Consider the following 18589-nt stretch of genomic DNA (forward strand, 5'->3'; position numbering starts at 1 on the left):
GGGGGGGGGGGGGTTCTGGGTACACTCTTTCTCTTGCCTTCCAGTGTGAAAGAGGATCCTTGAGGTCCACAATCCCCACCCACTTTGTGAAAGAATTCCTTTCATGTCCCTGCGCTCTTTTCACCACCAGCCCAAACCACACAGAGTGATCTGATTCCAATGCCCCAGACCTGAAAACATCGATTATTGAATAAAGAACTCTGAGACTTGCTAACTATAAATCTTACTAGTATAATAATCTTAATAAGCAATATGAATAATGTCAGGAATTATCATAAGTAGTTATATTCTAAAGGAATAGAGAAAAAGAGGAGATAGCCACATTGCTATTTTAACTTTCAGAGTGAGTTAGAGAAAAAAAATGGGGAAGTGGAATGGTGGGAGACAAGGACAAAATTTCTCAAAAAAAATTAGGGATGAACTGTATCACATCCACACCAAAATAAGACCAAGAGGAACATTCTGCAATTGGGTAAGTATCCCCAGACCAAGAGGAAAATTCTGCAATTTGGGTAAGTGTCCCCATCACCAGTGACCTGCTCTATGATTTTTCTCCCTTTAACCATCTCAACACTTGAACCCCAGGAAGGTTCTTAAAATCTACCACAGACAACAAGTATTTTCCTTCCCTTCTAGAACTTCTCAGAATGAGTCCCTTTGGGGTCTTGGGTTTCATATGCTTAGATATTTCTGGTAAAACTAACCTCATGAAGCCAGCAACAAATAACAACAATAGATTTAAAAAAAAAAAAAAAAAAAACAGGACACATGATCTCATTCAATTTTCACATTATTGCTACCAATTAGTTGCTATTATTACTTCTTCCCCATCAATGAGACATTTAAAGCACAGAGTTCACAAAATTTGTTCAAGGACACAAATTTATGAAACGCCATCCTTGCATTCAAACCTACATTACTGCCCCACTGTTTATACTCCTAATCACTGAGAAGACAGGCAGCCTGTCAAAGATTGAGGTCTGGATGGTAATTAACTGACAATGTTTTTAATCTAACTCTTTATCTAACCATGATAAAGACATGGCTAAGAAACATATATGAATGGATATGTAATTTCAGACATGAAAGTCCTCGAAATTTCTTTACAGATAAGGAAAGTTTCATTTTATTTGTGTCTCTGGTTTTGTTATTGTTGAGTCCTTTTAAATACTTCCAGCATGAAAATAAAGTTCATGTACACATGAAAAGAGCTACTTGATGAGGTGGTCAGGACCTGACAGACCAAGTGTATAAACCCAGGTCTCTATGGAAACTTCAGTGGAAGCTGATTGACTCAAGACTAAGATGGCTTACAGGTATTTGCTGAGATTGGAAGACACAACACTTAATAACTACCAGCAAATCCACAATATCAGTGGACTTGAAAACAGTTTTAAAAATAAATTAAACTATTTATACCTGTAATCCTAATACAGGACTCACCGCGTTAGGAATAAGAGGGAAGGGATGGCCAACCAGGGCCTTAAGTCAACTGCGGCTGCCAGCCAGGGTCTATTTCCACATTAGCCCTCCCTACTCCCTTTAATCTTCTCTTTCCCGCCTTCTGCCTAGCCCTTCCCTTTTCATGTATTCCAGTTTACCACCGTGAAGAACACATTAGACTACAGAGATGATTCAGCAATCCTATAGGGGAAGTTGTTCATGGGACATGCACCAAACACTGGAAGACCTCAAAAAAACCCAAAACAACAAAAAACAAAAAACCTCCCATATTTCCTAGTCAGAACTTAAATCTACCTGTATATTTCTCTAAAATCACTAGAGAATCAGAATTAAATATAAAAGAGACACCATACACATACACACTATGAAATGAAAGTTTCCCATTGTGGTATTTTCAACCATCTTCAAGTAGAAAATGCTAGGTTAAGACCAATATTAGGAATGTTGAGAATCACTGATCCCTTGACTCAATGGGACATCATAATGCTCTCATGCTAGAAAGCCATAAAACTCTGTATGTGAGTGGTGTTCAGTCAGTGAAACACCTCTTAGCCCCAGAAATTTAAGTCTGAGGAAATCTAATATAAGGCTAAATTGACTTGGGCCTGTTCTGCCCTAGTATTCAGTTAGATCTTGGCTGAGTTAAACCCAAGTGAGCCGTTTCTAAATCTCTAGACAGTTCAGGTTATGCTTCTTGAAAATCTCTTAGCCCATGTATAACACTAGAGCAAAGTTAACAATCAAACGGGGAAAAGAACTTTTTGCAACACTACAGATCTAACTCCAAGGAGGAAACAAAATATAAAATAGGATATGTGGTAAGACTTTAAACACCTGTCAGTGCATAATAGTCTCTAGAAATTAATGCGTCTGAAAACTCCACATATCTACAGTCATCTGATCTTTGACAAAGGCGCCAAAATCATGCAGTGGAGAAAGGCCTCTTTAACAAATAGTGCCAGGAAAATTGATATTCTTATGTAGAAGAATGAGACTACACTCTTATCTCCCAACCTGCACAAGAATAACTCATATGGACCAAAGACCTAGGAATTTGACCAGAAACTATGCAACTCCTAAAAGAAAATATACAGTCAACATTCCAGCAGATAGGCACAGGCAATGACTTTCTCAATAGGACCTCTAAAGCTCAGGAAAAAATGCCAAGAGTTAATAAATGAGATGGAATCAAATTAAAAAGCTCTGCACAGCAAAGGAAACAATTAAGAATGTAAAGAGAGAACCTACAGAATGGGAGAAAAACTTTGCTAGCTGCTCTCCTGACAGAGATTAACATCTAGGATATATAAAGAACCCCCAAAAATTAACACCAAAAAAATAACCCAATTAACAAATGCCAAATGAATTTCTCAAAGAAAGAAATACAAATGGCCAATAAATATATGACAGTGTTCAACATCATTAGCAATTAGGGAAATGCAAATCAAAACTATACAGAGATTTCATCTCACAACAGTCAGAATGGCAGTCATCAAGAATACAAATAATAATAATAAATGCTAGAGAAGATGTGGAAAAAAGGGAACACTTTTGCACTGTTGGTGGGACTGTAAATTAATAAAACCACTATGGAAATCACTATAGAGGTTCCTAAAAAGATTAGGCATATAAACACCATATGACCCAGCTACTGCACTCCTTAGTATTTATTCCCAAAGAATTAAAGTCATCATACTACAGTGATTCATGCATACACATATTTACAGCAGCACAATTTGCAACAGCCAAACTATGGAACCAGCATTGATGTCTCCATCAGACGAATAGATTAAAAAAAAAAGTGGTGCATATATACATAATGGAGCTTCATCCAGTCATTAAAAAAATGAAATTATATCATTTGCAGGAAAATGAATGAAACTTAAGAACATTATGTTAATAAGCCAAACTCAGAAAGTCAAGGGTCATATGTTTTCTCTCATATGTGGAAACCAGAGAGGAAAAAGGAAAGGTGAGGGTGAGGGAAGGGACCTCATAAAAGTCAAAGAGAGATCAGAAGAGGAAAGGGACCTGGGATGGCAGATGGAGAGGGAGGGGGAAAGTTCTGGGGATGGATATTGGCCAAATTATATTGTTATATAGTGTGTACATACTAATATGTCACAAAAAGCCCACCCTTATGCACAACTATAATGCACCAATAAAAAATGTGGAAAGAGAAAAAAAGGAAATGAATGAGTCTGATATTCTCAGACTAAGCTTAAATTTAAGAGGTAAATTTTTCATTAATCCTTAATGTTTAATACTCCTACTTTATGTGGAAAACTTGATAAGTGCCTTATTTTCAAGCAGGACAATTACCTCAAGAGCAAACATCCTGTCCATCATGCTTCTTGATGAAGTGGCATCAGCAACAATATGAACCTCAATTCCTCGGCCAATGAGCTCCAGAGCAGTTTGCTGGATACATACATGAGTCTTGCAGGAAAGCAAAAAAAATCCTATGTAATAACATGGTCAGCCAGAAACTATTTTACACATGTATGATACCATGATAAAATAGAGACCACATAAGATGGCCTTGTTCTATATTTAGTTTTGCATCTAATTATCTAGGTAAGCTTGAGCATAAATCAACATCTCTGCCTTTGGTTTATTCATCTGCAAAAGTTAAGAACTAGATTTTATCAGTTTCTCATATTAGGAACCCTTACATATTCTTAAAGAGTTTTGTGTAAAATTTTTGAAGATTTTCATCTGCATCCTTTGAGTGACCTTCAGATAGCTGACTAGCACTCAATTTTGGTGCCACTTGCATATGGATTTATTTCTGCATGTATACCAAGTGCCCAACAACAACAACAACAAAATGAGTCTGATGTATTACAAAGTCAAAAAGTAGTGGGAAAACTGAATTATTACAAGATACCTCGTCATAGAGGTAGTTCAAGTCAAAACAAATTATGATAAAAAAATTTAAAAACATGGTAAACAAAAAGTATTTGGTAAACATACAACAATATGATAAAGCAGAAAGAGCACTATGAATGTAATGACCTGTTCCACATCTAGTTTTACTTTTAATTAGCTAGATGATCTTGAGTATACCTCAGCATCTCTGGCTTGGGTTTAATCATTTGTAAAATCAAGAATGGATACTATCAGGAATGGATACTCAGTGTATAGGACCAGCAATCGTATTATGTAGACAATCCTATTATATAGATACTATCTTTGTAAATAGTAACTTGTAACAATTGATTATCAGAGAATATAGAGTAAAAACATACTCCAACAATAACCAAATTATAAAACAAATGAAAGCAGATTTCGGTAATACCACATGTCAATTTCATCTTCATATGACAAGACAGCTTTGGAGAATTATCAACTGACGCCTCACTAAAATTAGCCACAGAGGACTACTCAAAGCCAATTTTGATTAAGCATGTCTAATTGTGATGAAGAAAAAATAAATGTACAAAATCAAGCAACAGCATTTGGTATGACAAATGGGCTTCTCCTATACTGTCATTATTGAACCAGAAACATCAGAAATGCTAAATGAACATCTAATAGTAGAAATAATACTTCTATTATTAAAACCCATAAAACTTACTAGCAAAAAACTTACTATCAAATATCATAACCATATTCAATTGTTATTTTGATTTCATTGTTTTAATAGTTTTCTTTATAATTTTTAAAATTTCAGTATATAAAAAAGTAATAAATCAACTGAAATCAGCATTAGAAACCTATGAGTATTTTTTTCATCTAAAAGAGTATGTACATGATTCAAATTTGAAAAACAAATTACATGACCTTTAAGATTTTGCTAGCATAAAAATATGACCAAAGTGAAATCTTATAACACATAAATAAAAATAATCCTTTGGTAAGAATGTAGTAGTTAAAAAGTAGGGGTTAAAAGCATGGTCTACAAATCAGTCAGGTGAGATTCAAATCCAGCCTCATCCCTTACTAGCTGTCTGACCTTGGGCAAGTTATACTGAGTCTCTGTAATTTTGTTTCCTTACTCATAATACTGGAACACTAAGAATACTTAGCTCATGAGTTTGCTGCTATGAAGTATTCAGATCAGTGCCATGCAAATAGTGAAATGTTTAATAAGTGGTGGTTACTCTGCATCACTGTTACTACCTACAAGGTATCCTATAATAAACCTGCATTCTGAAAATACCAAGTTTTCCATAATGATATTGTGCCCAAATATAATAGGTACTCACTTCTACTCCAAATAGTACAACACTTCTAACTCCAGGAATCTCTGCTAATGCTGCTTCAACTTCTGGTAATACCATTGAAAACTTTGTCTTTGGAAGTACCAGTTTTACACCTGTTAAATCAATTTCTTGAACAGTGCTTCCAAGGCCTTTAGGGTACTGTTCTGTTACAATAACTGGAATTCCTAAAATCCGTGCACCTTGCAACTGAAAAAATAACCAAGCACAAAAAGAATTAGCACTATACACATGAGCATATGTATGAATGCATATCACATTTCGGCAAATGAATAAATAAGTGTACCAGTCTTTGTCCCACGCTAATAATATCTCCAAAATACTTGATGGCTGGTCTAAATCTTTCTTGCATATCACAGCAGAAAAACACAGTGCTTGAAGGTGTAAGATTTCCCAGAGTAGTGAGCTGAGGAAAAAAGAAAAAACAATGATTTAGGACTTGTTAAACCATGACATTTATTTGCAATGGACATAAAGAAAGGAAGAAAAGTGCTTCTATTGTTTGACCTAGTAAGTCAATTTCTACAAGTATTATCTATTATCTAAAAGAAATTATCTGAATTATGGAGGAAAAAAAACAATACTTCCACATAGATAATTCTCTGAATTCCATTAACAGTGAAAATTAGAAATAAATCCAGAATCAATAATACAGAAATAGGTTAACAAACTTTAGCACATTCACATAACAAAACATTTTAGCCAATTAAAAAACATATTTGAGTGTGTACACACACACACACACACACACACACACACATTCAAAGAACTGGTTCTATTTAAAGAGAAATGCTCACTGTATAATGTTAGCTTTAAAAAGAGCATAGTTCAATAGTCTTCCAATAATGAGAAAATGTGAAATATATAAAAACATCAACAATGGTTACGTAACTAAATTATTGTTAATTTTTTTCGAATACTTTATTTTTCAAATCTCATTTAAACACATTTGTTGAGTATTATTTAAAAGCATTTTACTTTTACAACCAGAAAAATTCATAATATAAAAAGCTTAAATTTGATGGTGTTGCTTGTAAGTACAAAAAGTAAAAAACTTAATCTGTGTAAAGAAAATAAGAGGATAAAAGAGCAAAATAATCTGTTGCAGAGACTATGAAACATTAAAAACTAAAGACACACAAACACATGCACTCCATAAACAAATTCAGAGCAAATACAAAATTACTGCTGTCAAGATAGATAAGCTCAGATGAAATTATTTTTTTGTGGGGGATGGGGAGTACCAGGGTTTGAACTCAAGGGCATTCGACTACCGAGCCACATTCCCAGTCCTATTTTGTATTTTATTTAGAGACAGGGTCTCACTTAGTGGCTTAACTCACTTCTGCTGAGGCTGGCTTTGAATTCATGATCCTCCTGCCTCAGCCTCCTAAACTGCTGGGATTATAGGCATGCACCATGGTGCCTGGCTCAAATACATTTTTTTTAAGTTGTAGATGGACACAATACCTTTATTTTGTTTATTTATTTTAACGTAGTGATGAGGATGAAACCCAGTACCTCACACATTGTAGGCAAGCACTTTACCACTGGGCTACAATGCCAGACCTCAGATGCAATTCTTAAGAGTAATTTTTAACTTAAGAATAAAGCAATGAAATGACGCCAAGCACATACAACACCCCTTAAAAAAGCAATGAAATGATGCCAAGCACATACAGCACCCCTTAAAATTCCATTGTCACCATTGTTAAATGAACTGCACAGAACCAAGAGAGGGACAGACTCAAGTTTGATATCTGCATTCTTCAAAGTATTTATCACAATCAAAAAAATCAAAGAATTAAGAGCAACACTGGATATTAGATTTCCAAGGTTTTCAATGATCTTCTCTAACAATTTGAGCACAATAAGCATCTACTGAAAAAGCAGAATTCACTGCAGAATACAAGACTTTAATCTCACTGGTCCTGAATGAACCACCATTCTTACAAGGCACCCCTTAAAATTCCTCTCTTATCTCATTTTGCACCCCCCAAAACACCCACAGATAACAATTATTAATAATTTCCTAGAGAAGTTTGTGTGCCTTTACACATTGGTGGCTTTACCACCAGTGCTGCCTGATTCTACTTTAGTGTCTCTGCATGCAGCTGACTCTCAGGAAACAATTTCTTTATGAATTAAATGAATCATTAAAACAAATCTTTTATCCTTAATGCTATGGCTGTTTTAATCGGTTTGCATTCGATTTTCTCTAATCCCTTGTCCCTGGGACTCTAGCACTTTAATCTCCCACTGGTGCTTAGTCTATAGGATGTGTACTGATTTGACCACATATAATCTGCCAAATTCATGTTAGAATGAGAGCCATCTGTCATTCTAACACTATGTGTAGGATTTTTCTACCTTGCCAATAAAGTATTATTAAATTAAATATTCAAACATCTTCAGTTACATACGCCAGCATTGGCTATTTCCTTCCTTCATGCTTAATGGAAGAATTATGCCTCCACTTTGGTCATTTTCAAAAGCAATGAATATGATGTGCATACATAAGCACTGCCAAGAGGCCAATCTGTGTATTTAGTGTACTATTTTAAAAGGCAATCAGTACTTACGACTATGCATTTTAAATTTCCAGTAAACATTAAATCTCAACTGAAAAAATCTACATATTTTCTTTTTATATACTTGCACTGTGGGTTCCTAGTCATCCCCAATGTGATTAGAGAACACTATATAATGTAGTATGCCTGCAAATGGCCTTGTTGAAATTATACTAACACAACTCAGTCAATCTTATCATTCTTCTTGCCAGCAAGTATGCAAACTAAAGCTCTCAGGCACTAACATAAGTGCTTGGTGGCCATTCACTAACATGCTTACAGCTTACACTTGCTTGGAATACCAGCTCTCACATTCTATCTCAGCCTATCCAGACTAAGTCTGTGTACATCCCTAGCAAGTTTAGTGGTCTGGATTCTAAATTCACAGAAGGATATAAATAGCAAATTAGAAAGCAAACTGCTAGAGGAAGGCAAACTAAGAGCAGCAAAAAATGATAGTTGACAGAGAAAAGATTCAAAATCCAAGAAAAGCAGCTCAAACTCCATTGTAGTCTAGGCCTTAGGTGAAGGAAAACAACACTGTTACAACATAAAAAATAAGAAAACATCCTTCTAGCACACTTATTATATGTTAAATTATATAAAATTTCAGAAGGACTACAATAGGAAAAGACTAAAATATTTTTAAGTTAAAAATTTAAATCCTTTTTTTTTTTTAGCCAGAAATCCTAACTATTCAGAGAGCTGTGGTCTCTGAGGGTTCTTGTTTCTTGGTGCTTCCCTGTATCTCATTTTAGCTATGAGTTACGTGGGGACCACATCAGGTATATGTCATATTAGATCCAGATTGAGGATGTCAGAAAATGCAGCCCTAAAATCCCCAGCACCCTATAAAACCTTTTAGAATAGGAACTCTCACTAAACAAAGCAAGCACAGAAAATACAGCAACAAAGCAGACTTGCATGCAGACATGACCAGTTAAGATTCTGTGCATCAAAAACGCCCATCTTGCCTAGTTCTTCTCCTCTTTCCCTTGAACAGGGTTGCATCTGGTAATTTGCTTCTTTAAGAGCAGAGCATACAGGGGGAAGAGTAACTTTACCTGACAAACAGGAGAAACCTGACAGCATACTTTGGCTAGATGATCGTGACTAACCTAATTCATGATGTCATGTTGATAAAGTGTACATGCAATGAGACCGGCTTTCCCAATCTTCTCTCAACATCCCATAGTCCCAGTCAAAATCACAAGAAAAACTTCAGATGGTCCCAAACTGAGGGACATTCTACCAAAATATCTGACCAGAACTCCACAAAACTCCCAAGGTCATTAAAAAGCAATGAAAGTCAATGAGAATGTCAAATCCCAGGAGCCATAGAAATGTAACTGGTATACTATACTGGATCCTGGAACAAAAAAAAAAAAAAAAAAAAAAAGGGGGAAAATTCTANCCCCCCCAAAAAAAACAAAAAATTCTAACCAATCCTTTCTACTCCCCACACAAATTCCAACGTACTGTTGTTACAATAATAGCACTCTATACAATTTAGGGATTTCTTACTTTAACTTATGAATTTTCAGATAACCAAAATTACAAGCAGTCAAACATTGACATGTTGCAACTGCAAGATTGCCACTCCTGCTGCAGCAAATTAAAGTGGACTTGAACCTGTAGTCACCAGTTAAGTGTTGCAATTACAGATATGAATATATTCAATAAGCATGAAGAATCACATATAAATACATATATGTATGTATCCTCCATACATCTATATATCTATGTATATTCCTGCACATAAACAAATAAAATATAAATATATAAAATATAAAAAGATATATTTTTAAATATAAAAAGTTGATCATAGTCAATGGCCCCATCAAGCAAGAGTTTAAAAGACCAAATTCAAGTATAAACTTCTGTTCAACATGTTAAGAGTTTTCAGAGCTGGGATCTAACCTTTGGTTTAATATTCAACAGACTTTTCAACTCCAAGACTCATGTTCCTGCTATGACACTATTTACCCCTTTTCATGACTGCATGTACTCTGACCATTTTCCAACAAGGGCTACTACACTTGCAAGGAATCTGCACTACCTTGCCCAGATCCCACACAGAGTAGGTAGCCTACCTTAGTGATGCCAGTTCTCATTCCCTCCATAAAAGTAATATGTGGTAAGTGTCATATGTTGACTTGTGTCCCCCAAAATTCACATGTTGAAGTCTTAACCCCTAGTACTTCAGAAAATGACCTTATTTGGAAATAGGATCACTGAAGATATCATTAGCTAAGATAAAGTCATACTGAAGTAGGATGGGCACCTAATCCAATATGACTGGTGTCCTTATCAAAAGGGAAACTGGCACACAGAGACACTCATGCACACAGTGAGAATGTTTTATGCATATGAAACAGAGACTGGAGTGATATGTCAGGAGCAATGGAAATCTCCAGCGAGTTACCAGAGCTGAGAGAGAAGCATGAAAGAGTCTTCCTCACAGAAGAACTAACCCTGCTGCACTTGATCTCAGATTCTATCCTCCAAAACTGTAAAAAATCTTCGGCTGTTTAAACCACTCAATTTGGAGTACTTTGTTATAGCAGCTCCCTAGCAAACTACTACACTGAGTAGTCTGTATACATTTAGGATTAAAGTTTTTTAAAAATGTGATGTTTTAAAAAAAATATGGTAGTCTACTACAGTCAGAAAATAGGAATGATTTTCTTGAATGAGTGTAGGAAGGGTATCAGTATTGTACTCCCCAGTGTTTCCCATGGACTGCCACAACTACAGGAAGGCCCTTCTCCAGTACTGACTCACTTACAACAGAGGGCTGTGAGGTGTCTTCCCCAACCTACAAGCATTCTCTACAAAGCACAGGTCAGGTCATTAGAATCTGAGTCCAAATTTCAATTTCACCAACTTCAATAGAATTTAGGTAAATCACTAACATCTCCAGAGGCTGTTTCCTTCCTTAGCAGCATCACAAGAAAAACAGTATCTAACTTTTAAGGCTATTTCAAGGATCAAACAAGCTTCATGTAATCCATCATAAACATATGACTAAAACACTATGAAACACTACAATCTTCAGCTAAATCAATGTTAAAAAAAAAACATACTTTCTAATGAAGTCAAATATATTTATTAATAATATCCCCTTAGAAACCTATAAATACTAATACCACATAATTTATGTTAACTTAGTCTACAGAATTAGAAAAGTGATTTATTTATAAAGTGGATGTCCAGATGTCACCAAGTAGACTTACTATTATAAAATTTGTTCCTGACAAAACAGATTTGGGGCCCTTTCATGTAGGCAGGAAGAGAATTTTATTTCCTCCTTATTTTCTCAACATATGTGCCTACCATGAGCACTGATGTCACTGGCATAACAGTGTATCTCCAGCTTATCAAAGTCGAAGTTTTCTAACGCCCCAGGAAAGGCCAGCTATCTCCTCCCACTTCAGAGCTGAGTACTGAGGTATTTCTTAAGACTATGCCTCAGACTGGGGTGAAGGTGAAGCTGGTCAGAGCCCAGGATCACAGTGACATTTAAATCTACATTAGGTTTCCCCTTGGCTAAAAAAAAAAAAAAAAAAAAAAACTTTCAAATGCAGGTCATAGTTCCCATTCTCAAATACAATTTATTTGTAGGTAACCTCTAATGTATTTACAAAGAGAAAAAAGTGTTTTGGGTATTATACTGGAATGTTAATTTTTCTGACATATACACACACTCATCAAACCAATGGACTGGAGACAATACCACAAACTGAGGATCCAGCTGTCTCCTTTCAGTGCCCCTGGCAGCACAATGGCCCCCAGATTTCTGAGCAACAGCTCATCTCCCATCATGCTTCTATAGCTTCAGTCCCATAATTTAAAATTTCCATCTTCAAACTAGCAAGCAAAGGCTGACCAGATTCCTTCCCCTCTTCTTTCCAAACCCTGTCTTTCCTCTCTTCTCCCTATAAACTCTATCGTCTCTTCTGGCTATAAAATGGATGTGCTCCCATGTAGCATAATATTAATAAAAAAAAATTTCTAAGTACATGAAAGCTGGATCCACATCACTCCCCAATTAACCATTTTGCAAAAAGGTCAAAATAACCTTGTCAAGGAAGTCCTTTTCTCCTGCCAAAATCTTCCCTTCCATGTACAGAAGCAAAATCTCCTTACTGACATCTTGCTCACAATGCCCATTTCCTCCTGTCTTTTGCTTAACCTCTGCCTTCCCTAGTCAAAGGTTAAAAATGGACTGGTAGTGAAATGACCACCAATTTATAGGAAATTCCAGGGTTAAATGTTTCCATTAGTTTAAACTTGGAAAATGCCTTTAAAATTAAAACTTGTAAGTCATAAAAATGACCTAAATTCCTACTATACAATCCTCTCATTTACATTCTGTCCTCTGCATCTCTAAATTCATCAGACATGAAGCATCTGACAAAGCTGCAGACACATAAACCATGCATGAAACACCCCATCTTCAGCTACCTGAACTGTCAGCAGATGCTCAGTAACTTTGACAGAATATTGAGGCATAGGAGACACTAAAATTACATAGCCTAATACTAGCAACGGAGGCCTTAAAGATCAGTTCCCAGAGAACCACTATCAAACACAGGTGCAAAGTGGCACAAGCAACCACTGTGTTTCACAAGGTCACGAGCCACAGCATTCACAGCAAGTATAAGACGGTCTCAGATCCTATAAATTCCAGAATGTGAGCTAGGGCCACAAAGGGTCCAGGAACTAGGTTGGAGAAATAATAAATCCTATTATTTAAACCAGGGACTACACATGGCAGAACTTGTGCTCTTTATCTCTGCATCCCAGGTAACATGCCCACCCTGATGGCCACCTTGAGTCTTTCTAAGTGACAGGCATTTATTCCAAAGAACAATGAGCAGCATCAAGACATATGAACAAACAAAAGCTCAAGTTGGAGGCTTATTATCCAGACTGCTCAATATCCTCATTTAAGCATGAAAACAGAATGCTATGGCAGATGTCAACTCAGGACCTACCTATGTGTGGTTTGCAAATGCTACGATATGTGATCTTGAGCAATTTCCTAAATTCCTTACCTTTATATGTTCTGCTCTTCTGTGAAAGGAAAAATTTAGATTGAATCTAAACCTTGAATCCAGATTTGCATTCTCTTGGCAATGATCACTTACTTAAAGTTGGACCCTAAAACATTTGTGGAATGAACTCTAGGGTCTCTTCTAGCCATAAGATGTGCATGTCATTATGATGATACAGATGGGTTCCACAAAATATAGTATAGAAATATCAAGAGTATATTCACACACCCTACGTTTGTGTGGATAAAGATCACCTCATATAAATACAAAAAGTATCAAAAGGTATATATGGCATATGATGCCTGTATCTATGCATAATATCCCTTGCTATTATCTACTTGTATGCTGGGAGAGGAACCTGGCTAAAAAAATCAAAGTATTATGACTACTAAAATGAGACAACATAAGAGAAAAATATTTTTAAATACATTAAAAGTATAAACATATATGACTGATGTTTTAAGAATTTTGAACTGTTTAGTGAGAAAAAAATAACCTTTTTAACAGATAGAACAGAGTAATGCTATTTTGTTTGAATTATTGTTATTTCAAAGATCACTACAAAAAATTAATTAAAAATTACATAAAACGTTTTTGAACAGCCCTCAAGTGACATGAATTATATATTGTCTTTTGACTGTGTACAGGATATTTCCCGTACATACACTGATGTTATAATTTCCAAAACATTAATTAAAAAGAGTTTCAGATCGAGGACTTAAATTTTTCAAAATATAAAAATCATACCTTGTGGAGAGAAATAAAGCTTACAGACTTCAGAGGCTAGCTCAGGACAACATTATCTTAGCTAAGAACCCACCACCTGCCCTCCCAAGGAAAACAGGAAATGCTTCACAAAGAAGCCTTCACCCTCAGTGTAGAGCCAGACCTCCTCAATTTTTGGAGTCTTGCCTTGTAAGTGGATTTGTCAAAGGTGCATCCAACATCTTAGGTATTCTGGCAGCAGTAATCTAAATAAACTGACAAGGAGGGCTGCAGGGAGCTATCGGGCAGAAAAACTGTCAAAGACATAAGAATGAGGAATCTTAAGCAATTCTCCATCTAGGCAGCAGGGCAAATCCACAGGAATCAGATTACCCCTAGTAGGCTCTCCAGGGGTGCACAGTAAAATCCTATAGACTACTGAATATTAGAACTTCACACAGATTAAAGTGTGTAATTTGGACTCTCCTGGAATGAGTGTTGGGGTGATGGGAAACATCACCAATTCATCCTCCAACTACAGCTGGAAAAAAAAAAAATAGGGAATGATCCTCAGAAAATGCCACTTGAATATCAAAATTCTTTCTACTCTCTTAGCCCACTTTCAGGTGTGGTCTTCCAAAGAAATGACTTATCAGTTTTTTTCAGCTAAAGAAAAAAATATGGATGGTGTAGTACCTAAATTATAAATTATATTCTTTCCTTCCAAAAATATAAATTCTCCAGTGTATCCTTTGATATAAAAGGGGAGGGGGACAGGAGATGGGCCTGTGTGGTATGAGAGCACGGTTTTTAAAAACATAAAAATAATAAACTCTGAAATAATCCTCAGGTATAACTTTTCTCAGTCTGCAGAACCAGGAATTCATGATCTTGCCTAAACTGAGTATTAAAGAGGGTATTACAGTTCTGGATCAAAGGGCTTTTCCAATGTAGGCAACTCAGATGTATTCGACAGAATCAGTTGGCAGTTATTAGGAGGCTAAGCAAATGGTTGTTTCACTTTAGAGGAGATGCTTAAGCCCAAAGACGCGAAAGCTGGGGAAGAGCAAGAAGAAACGGCTTGACTACTAAAGTTTGTGTTTCCGCAACTGGTTAACACAACTCCGGGAACAAAGCCTAATGCCAATACCCCCGACAATCTCTTCTCTGTTGTTCTGCATCACCTATTAAAATAAACACACTGCTACTACTGCACAGCTCTTTGGTTACGCAGGAGGCTGGCACACAAAAGCGTATGCGGGCGACAGAGGTCCATACACGTGGGGGCGTTTGCGGACGCCGCGACCAGCTGGGAGGCCCACGCCCCCGCTGGTGACTGTCACCTTCGGACAGGCGCTTTCTCCGAGCCGGCCCGGGGCTTGCGATAACCGCACGGCCCTTCCAACTCGACCAAGTGCGCAGGGCCCAGAGCCCTGGCAGCTCCGGGCACCTGAGGAGCGCGGCAGGGGCGGGGACGAGGACTGCACCGGGACTGCCTGCGATCGGGAGGGGCAGCGAGGCGCGCGGCCCTCCCGCGGGACTCACCTGGATCTGCAGCGGTACGAGGCGCACCTTGCAGCGCTCGCTCACCGTGAAGCCCTTGGGCAGGTCCACGTATTGGCCCCACTCCTCCGCGAAGAGCTGCACCACGAATTTGCGGTGCATGTCGATCTGGTCGCCGTACAAGCTGAGGAACTTCTGGATGAGCAGCTCATAGCCCGCGCCGTGCGGCACCGACGAGGGCCGCGCAAAGACGGAGAAGCAGAAGAGCACCGGGACCGTGCCCGACGGCGCCCCCGTGCCCACACCGCCGCTGCCAGGGAGCGCCGGGACAGCGGGCTCCGCCGCCGCCATGTTCCCCGAGCGTCTGGGAGCGCCGGGGCCGCCGAGGCGCAGACACAGACCGCCGCCGCGCCCCGCCTCCCCGCGCAGCCCGCCAGCCCGCTCAACCGCTCGGCCCTCTCGGCCAGGAGGAGGGGCGGGCTTTGGCGGCCCCGCCTCGAGCGCTCTCCCCGCCCCGGTAGAGGGCGGGCCGCTGCGGAGGGGTGGGTGGCGGGACCCGGGTGTGCGCGCCTGCGCCCGCCGCCCTCAGCCGCCCCTTCTTTTCTTCCGCGGAGCGGCGCTGCTGCAGCCCCGGGTGCGCGGCCAGCCCGCCTCTTCGGACCGTCAACAGAGAGCCCAGTAACCTAGCAGATCAGTGACCTGCCTCTCTTGCCCTAATTGTTCTTGCACGGTTGTTCCAGTTAGCACAGGGGTTTGTGCTCCTCCTTGCTCCCCAGCTCCTCCAGCCTTCCGACGGCGGTGTCCTCCCAGAGTTTAGAATTGTGCTTGGGGACTTTGATCTGTCAGGAAGCATCTGCTGGAACGAGTTACCTGTTGGCCTGTGCAGAGTCCTGCAGTCCTTCTGGAGGATGGTCGTGGTGTCTGAAAGCCAATAGCACAGATTAGTAGGTACACCAAGAAGACTAGTACAATTTGATGATGCTTTGCAGGATTAGGATCAACTAAAAAAAAAAAAAAAAATCAGTCCCATGTAATACAGAATCTCCAATAATGGATTTGAGATCTTAGTCGCTTTATCTCCACCTAATTTCTGGGAGGACTTGGACAGGGAACTCCAAAATATTAAAAAGGCTTAACAGTAAAACTTGATAATTCTTGAAAAATTCAAACCGGATTTCTGTTTTTAAGGAGGTAAAATTGATCACCTTCAAATAATACACTGCCACCATAATTAACTGCAATTAGAAAAGCATACACTTGGAACAACGTGATCTTAACTTCAGATCCTGGGGTGATAGGCTCAGAATGTAAACAAAACATTAAATTTGAGGTATTGGAGATGTTCTCTTATAAAGTAACTCAAAGCAATGTTTCTCAACTGGCACAGTTGACATTTGGAATCGAAACATTTTCCCCCCTGGGGGAATATCAATATTTAAGATATCTAGCATCATCCTTGGCTTCTACCTTCATGTGGCCCTACTCCTTCATAGTCCTATCAATAAAACATGTTTTCAGACATGGCCAAACAGCCTCCAGAGGGAGGTTTGCACCCAGTCGAGAATCACCCTGCTTCATAATAATGCAAAGACTGTCATTTGACCTGTCTTGCTCACTTGTACCCAAACTGTTGGAAATTTCTGGATCCTCATTAAATTTGGAAATATTTCATTTATAACTTGTTGAAACAAAAAAAAAACTCCAAAAGATTTTTTTTTTGCATATATCAACCCATTACAAGGTCCTCTGTATGCAGATTGCTAATTTGTACTTATAAAATGAAGGTACATGCTCTAGGCTGACTGATTTCATAAAGGAAGCTACTCTGCATAAACTCATTAATAAAATGTTCCTTCCATCCCACTGAGGTCTTCTAAAATAGAGCAAATTGGGATTAGATATTGGCCTGGGCCTTAGAACCTCTTTCATTTGTACAACTTTCTGAGGTGACTCAGAGTCAACAAACTTCATTCCCCTCAGAACTTTTGAATAGGTTTCTGACTTACGGTAAGGAAAACAATTTTCATATCCACTGTGCTACTTGAGACTGGCTGTTGTCAGCCTAATTTATGGTGAAGTCTCTCTGATAATGGCACATCAAATAGCATTCATAAAGTAGCTATTTGATGGGCCCATTCATATCTTTTGAAGACCAGCTGTGTGTCACTATGCTAGAAAAGGGACTTGAGTGCTCATTTCACTGACAAATTACTCTTCTCAAGAATCTAATTATTAGAGTAATAATTAGAATAACTTTTATAAATGTTATTGGAAGGAGTCAGTGAATAAGAACTATAAATGGATATTCCAATGACAAGTAGGATATAACTATCCTAAATGACAAAATCACTATTATGGGTAAAATGTACAAAATGATCTCATATAGGACTCTGAAGAGCTTTAGTAATAAAAAGTTAAGCACTTACTTTCCCATTTTAAATTCCAAGCAATTCAAGATGTAAATTTTACAGTATTGATGATTGTGTTACTATACTACAGAAACAAACCCCAAATTTCTCAGTGGATTAGCTAAACAAAGTCTTGATTCTCACTTTTCTTAGTGAATAACAATATTTGAAAAGCTGATCACTCCTATTTTGAGCTGTATTCCTCACTTACACTCTTAGATTCACTATCTCAAATTGATTTTTCTTTATTTTCATGCTGTTTTCCTATTTTATCCTCATTTCTCAAACCTCTAAACATTTTAGTACTCCAACACTCAGTTCTCACATCTGTTTTCTTAAGATCCATGGCTTTAAATATACCTTTGACTTCCAAATGTACCTTTGACTTCCAAACTGATATCATCCAGAACCTGACCCCTAATTCCAGGCTAACATACGCCTATTCAAGATCTCTGCTTTAATATCTATTAGATATCTCACATTCATCATGATCAAACAGTACTTTTGGTTTTGCCCACTTGCCAAATATCTCCCTTCCCCTGTCAACACCTAAGCAGATGACAACTCCATTTTAGTCAATGAGTCCAATAGCCATGGGTTTACACTTTTTCTCCTATTTTTCCTCTTTCACCTCTAATCTGTTAACAAGACCT

The 18589-nt window shown here is 38.1% G+C and overlaps 1 protein-coding gene across 2 annotated transcripts in view; it reads right to left on the bottom strand.

Moving 5' to 3' along the window:
- Positions 1–15989, bottom strand: part of Isoc1 (isochorismatase domain containing 1) — an 88761-nt gene extending 72772 nt beyond the window's left edge. For both annotated transcript variants that reach the window (XM_048811814.1, XM_015486486.2), the window contains exons 1-4: positions 15571–15989; positions 5977–6096; positions 5676–5879; positions 3787–3903 (exon numbers count right to left, since the gene is read on the bottom strand). In XM_048811814.1, the coding sequence (XP_048667771.1) occupies positions 3787–3903; positions 5676–5879; positions 5977–6096; positions 15571–15879 (750 nt within the window). In that variant the 5' untranslated portion in view covers positions 15880–15989. The remainder of the gene's footprint in view (positions 1–3786; positions 3904–5675; positions 5880–5976; positions 6097–15570) is intronic.
- Positions 15990–18589: the final 2600 nt, after the last annotated feature.

The sequence above is a fragment of the Marmota marmota genome, unplaced genomic scaffold (assembly GCF_001458135.2).
Source record: "Marmota marmota marmota unplaced genomic scaffold, marMar, whole genome shotgun sequence".
Classification (NCBI taxonomy): domain Eukaryota; kingdom Metazoa; phylum Chordata; class Mammalia; order Rodentia; family Sciuridae; genus Marmota; species Marmota marmota.